At 39.7% G+C, this 5,291-nt stretch overlaps 1 protein-coding gene across 1 annotated transcript; it reads left to right on the top strand.

The window, feature by feature from the left end:
* Positions 1 to 2,381: 2,381 nt before the first annotated feature.
* Positions 2,382 to 4,956, top strand: LOC110038144 (nuclear pore complex protein NUP54-like). The gene is given in 3 exon segments (XM_020742914.1): positions 2,382 to 2,587; positions 3,670 to 4,607; positions 4,610 to 4,956. Coding segments are annotated over 3 exon segments (1,395 nt in total). The 3' UTR covers positions 4,861 to 4,956.
* Positions 4,957 to 5,291: the final 335 nt, after the last annotated feature.

Raw genomic sequence — 5,291 nt, 5'->3', positions numbered from 1 at the left:
GAGCTCCTGTTTAGCGTCAAAACCTTTTTCTTTATTTCATAGAGGAGTTCTTGATTTTTCTCTTGTCAAATCAAATTAGATGCAAGCAAATAGACTGCATTTCCAATCTTCTAGCCAGTTTACATCATTCAAAAGAACAGTAAAATGAAAATTCTTTCCAATAGCTATTTTCCAATTTTCAAAACCTCCTTGGAAAATTTTGGTAACAAGGAAACTATTGCAAATCACGTTCTCATTGGACAGCAAACTACCAAGCTTTCACAGAAACTCAAATTATTGTTAGATCTAATTAGAAACATTTATTCTCATTAACTTTTAAATCCATTACAATCACAAAATCTATAAGAATCCAAAGGGTCTATTTTTCTTTTCTAAGAGGTATTCCTCACTAAAAGCTCTAGTGTTATAAGACTGAATAATGCTCTCATTCAAGTTTATTTCAGAGTTATTCTAATAAATTTTGCATGCACTTAATTTTCACAAAGTCTGAAAAGTAAAATTTTAAAAACTTACACTGAAATTCATTCCATGTGTTTTCCTTTAATTTCCATATTTCATTTCTAACGCTCTAAGCCGGGAAGGTGGTTTACCCAACAGCATGGAACGTGATGAAGGGATTGTCTTTAACTTTTGAAATAATTTTCAAAACTCAACATCGATATAAATATCTTTTCTACCCACAAAAGCAATGTTTATTTATAAATAATTATAAACAAAAAGTGTTAACAAGAAAAAATACATAATATTTATTGTATTAATATAATTCATAATATTATTACAACAAACAAGCATAAATGATAACCAGTAAAAAAAGATTAGGAAGGAAAAATTGTGCGATCAAAACTATCCAAACCAAACAAATCTACAAATAAAATTGTAACATAAACTTAAAATGCCAAATTCTACTCCTGAAAATTTTTCCCCAATGATGACGATCTATCAAGTATCTTTGCAGAATCAGTCAAAAGAAAATTTTATAATTAATGCATTTGATATCTCAAACTTAATCACTATTATCTATTAAGATATAAATTAGTATATATTGAAGCGTGCAGGATAAATAATTTAAGAAGCATGATTTACTATATAAAAGCAATAATGTGTCATCAAACTATCTGGTTAGAGTAATATTATATTGCAGAAATGAAAACTGTCACTCATTCTATTATGATTTTCGGTATCATAATGTCTATAATCATCAGTATGAAAAAACAGAAGCAATATAATAATATCCTAAATCCTTATATATAACCATATCTAGTATAATCACTCATACTTGACTCACTGGCCGTTTATAATTTTATTTTATACAAGTTTACATATTTATGATCAACTTTATCAACTTCGAAACTTTGAAGATAAACAACAAATTATGAAAATCTGATAAATTTTTAATCAATTTATCATTTTAGGGCTCACCAGCTTTGAATATCCAAAAGAGTTCTATTGACCTACACAACTGTACGTAGACATGATTTTTATGCATTATAGGCAAATTCTTAATAGATATTTTAAAAATAATATGACTGTATGGCCAAAACTGGTCTACTCGAATCTAGAGACAATCTTCTAGTCTAGATAAAGAGACCAAAGTGCCCTGTATAACTCTCTTTAAAGCAAGGCTAATATTATAATTTTGTGATTTGTCCTCTCTATTTTTGATAAATAAGAGCATTATAACATGTATTCGGGGCTTTTGATACCCCTTCCTTATAACCCAAATATTTAGTGAAGTAAAATGGGTCTAAGAGCCTTGGGAACACCCCATTTGCTCCTACGGGGCAAGTCTTCCTCTCCCTCTCTCCTTCTTCTTCTTATTTCTCTCCTTCAGTCCCTACACTCTATTCCTTGGGCACAATCGAATAGATTTGGATTCAATATCCTAAACGATGTAGTGGAGTGTGGATTATGCCATAAAAAAGAAGAACAACACCGAGGAGAAACTTTTCATAAAAAAGAAAAAAAAACTCCTTGCAAAGAGCACACAAGGGGAACTACCACATTAGCGGATTCACTGATTCACTCCATATATTCTTTGTTCTCAGCGATCTCCAATGAATGACATCTATTTCCCCGTAGGTCTAGCGAAATCTCTTAGCAACTCATCAAATTTGAAGACTGAGGCATGTTCAAAAATTGGGTGCATGCTCTCCCCTTCCAGATCTAGAGACATACTCTTCTCCCAATCGGCGCTATCTATCGAGTGAAAGTCTGCCCCACACTAGCTGTCTCCATGTCGGCTTTTCTATCGCACAAAAGCCGTCACTCTACCGACCCTATCAGTCGCACGGAAACTCCCCAATGCTAGTCGTCTCCCAGTCAATAATATTTGAAGCGCGGAAACTCCCCAACGTCGGTTGTCTCTCAGTCAACCCTAATTGATGCATGGAAACCTCCCCAGTGCCAACAGTCTCCCGGCTGGCTCTATCAGTCACATAAAAGTTCCTCCGCGTCGGATCTCTCGCGCCAACCATGCCATCCGGCTGGCCATCCCATTCAATCGAATATCCGTCATCCTTCCTCCAGTCGGCTTTCCTGTAGCTTGTAGGGTTCCATCACCTTGTTGCTGGCACAGAATGCGACGATGGTGTAGATGTTCCCGATAGCATCTTCCATAACCAAAAAGGCCTAATTGTGCATCTTCTAGATGCCTTTTGAGAAATCGGTGAGCCACATGTTCAACCACGAGTTTCAATCAATAACAGAAGGAAAAGCATGTGCCCAAAGGCAAGAAGGCACTTCACAAAAACAGAGGGCCATCTCATTCAACCGGGCATCTCATTCAACCTCCCAGCAACCTACCTCATACGGTCGAACACATCTAACAGGCAACCACCTCAAGCCAATGGCCGACAACCTCGAGCTCATCGTTCCCGTCCCAACTAGCGACGCATTTTCCGATTGCTCGGTTGTTCGAACCACCCCAAAGGCAGTTACCAGGAATGCATATATATATATATATATATATGATTCATGTATATATATATGTATATGGACAAAACCCTAATCAACGATACCGTAAAAGAAAAGGTATGTTTGGAACACCTTCCTCGTAGCCGGCGTTTGGCTCTCCATCGCCGACCCCGGCCTTCGGCACTCCCTCCACAGAACTCACCTTTGGAGAAAAAATATTACATCAGTACTACGCACGTAGAGGAACGTGCGTACCCAATGAAATCACGCCACGATATCCCGCACGGCGCAGAAAAAAAACGGCGCAGTAACACGGGGAATATTCCTCCCCGTGTTATTCATGTGTTATTGTGTGTTATTCATGTGTTGTTGTATCCTGAGAATATTATTGGTGTTATAATAACACAATAACATATGAATAACACATGAATAACACACAATAACACAAGAATAACACCAGAGAGAATATTCCCCCGTGTTACTGCGCCGTTTTTTTCTCTGTCGGGAATATTTCCCGTCTTATTCAAGTGTTATTGTGTGTTATTTATGTGTTATTGTATCCTGAAAATATTTTTGGTGTTATAATAACACAATAACACATCAATAACACATGAATAACACGCAATAACACATGAATAACGCGCAATAACACAGGAGATAATATTTTCCGTGTTACTGCGCCGTTTTTTTTGCTCTACCGTGCGAGATGTCGTGGCGTGTTTTGATTGGCTACGCACGTTATTTTTATGTGCGTAGTACTGATGTAATATTTGATTGGCTCCATCGCCGACCCCGGCCTTCGGCACTCCCTCCACAGAACTCACCTTTGGAACCCCATCTTCCACTCCTGCCTTCGGCACCCCCTCCACTCCATCATTCGCGCCGCCATCCTCTACTCCGGCGTTCGGCACTCCATTTTCCACGCCGGCATTCAGCACGCCTTTTTCCACTCCGGCGTTCAACACGACGTTTTCGACACCGGCGTTCGGGACCCCATCAACGCCGGCATTCGGGACCCATCAACGCCGGCGTTCGGTTCCACTCCCTTTTTCCAACAACCCCAACAACTTCAACTCTACAGCAGCAGCAGCAGACATCCTTCTCCTTCTTTCCTCAGCAACCGCAGCAGCAGTTCCCTTCTTTTGGCTTGCAGCACAATGCGCAGATCACCACGCAGATGGCGCCTGTCGCTCCACTCACTCTGTGTCTCGCTGACCGTGACGACCTGGTGATCGTAGATGCCTACAAGGAAGAACCGGCCAATCCTAAATATTCTTTCAGGCATTTGCTTTTTAGTGTGACTGATCCGACAGCTAGGGTGAAACCTGTTGGTGTTTGTGATATAAAATGGGCGGAGGCAATGGGGAAGCTGGAGGGAATGGGGAGTGTGGATCGGGAGAGACTGTGGCCCGAGCTTGTTCAAGGAGTCAAGGGCCTTTCAAATCGAAGCAAGATTCAGGATGAAACTATTGTTTCGTATGCAGAAAGGTTGCAGAAGACACAATCTAATGTCAAAAAGCTTCAAAGGCATATCCAAGCAGATGTATTTCCTTGGGTCCAGAGGTTGCAGCAGAAAGAGCAATGCCTTCAAAGGCGTCTATCGAGGGTTGTGAGAATAATGGAAGCATTGGAGGGCAGAGGTCTACGGATGCCTTTGATGAAAGATGAACAAGAGCTGGCTGATAAGTTTGATTCCATAGACAGATTAAGGGACCAGGAGGAGAGCAGTCCAGGAAGGTTCATAATCTGCTATTGCTATCTATAACTCGAGTGCAAGCCAATGGCGGTGGCATCGGAACTAGCTATCATCTCGGTTCTGTCAAAATTGATGAACAAAGCCTTGCAGACTTACAAGAGGTGTTACAGCAACAGACAGAAGCAATTGCGAGATTGGGGAACGTGTTGAAGAAGGATACGAGGGACATGGAAACTGAGATTCAACAATGACTAATGACTAATGATTAAGAGCCCTCAGAACACCTAATTCGCCCCTACAACGCAAGTCTTCCTTTTTCCTCTCTTCTTTTCTCCCCCTCGGTCCCCATGTTCTTTATTGGCCATGATCAAACAGATCTGAATTCAACAATGACTAATGATATTTATATATTAAAAATTCCCATGTTTTCAGAAACACCGGTTTAGGAAAATTTCTATTGATTAAAGATAATAACATTGTATTTGGCTGATATATGAATGTAACATAGATGAAAACCTTAGACATATAATATGGAATACATAACCTTAGACTTCATGATCTTGAATCTTTCCACTTGAACCACTTAGTCCTCAAAACTTCAAATACACGAGGCTTGTCTAAGGAGTCGTAATCATCATCATCCACATCATCCTGATGGTTACCACTTATTCTGTTGCTTAGT

Source organism: Phalaenopsis equestris, unplaced genomic scaffold, assembly GCF_001263595.1.
Source record: "Phalaenopsis equestris unplaced genomic scaffold, ASM126359v1 Scaffold231576, whole genome shotgun sequence".
NCBI lineage: Eukaryota > Viridiplantae > Streptophyta > Magnoliopsida > Asparagales > Orchidaceae > Phalaenopsis > Phalaenopsis equestris.
The sequence above is the reverse complement of the archived record's forward strand: the minus strand, read 5'-3'. Positions and strand labels throughout refer to the sequence as shown.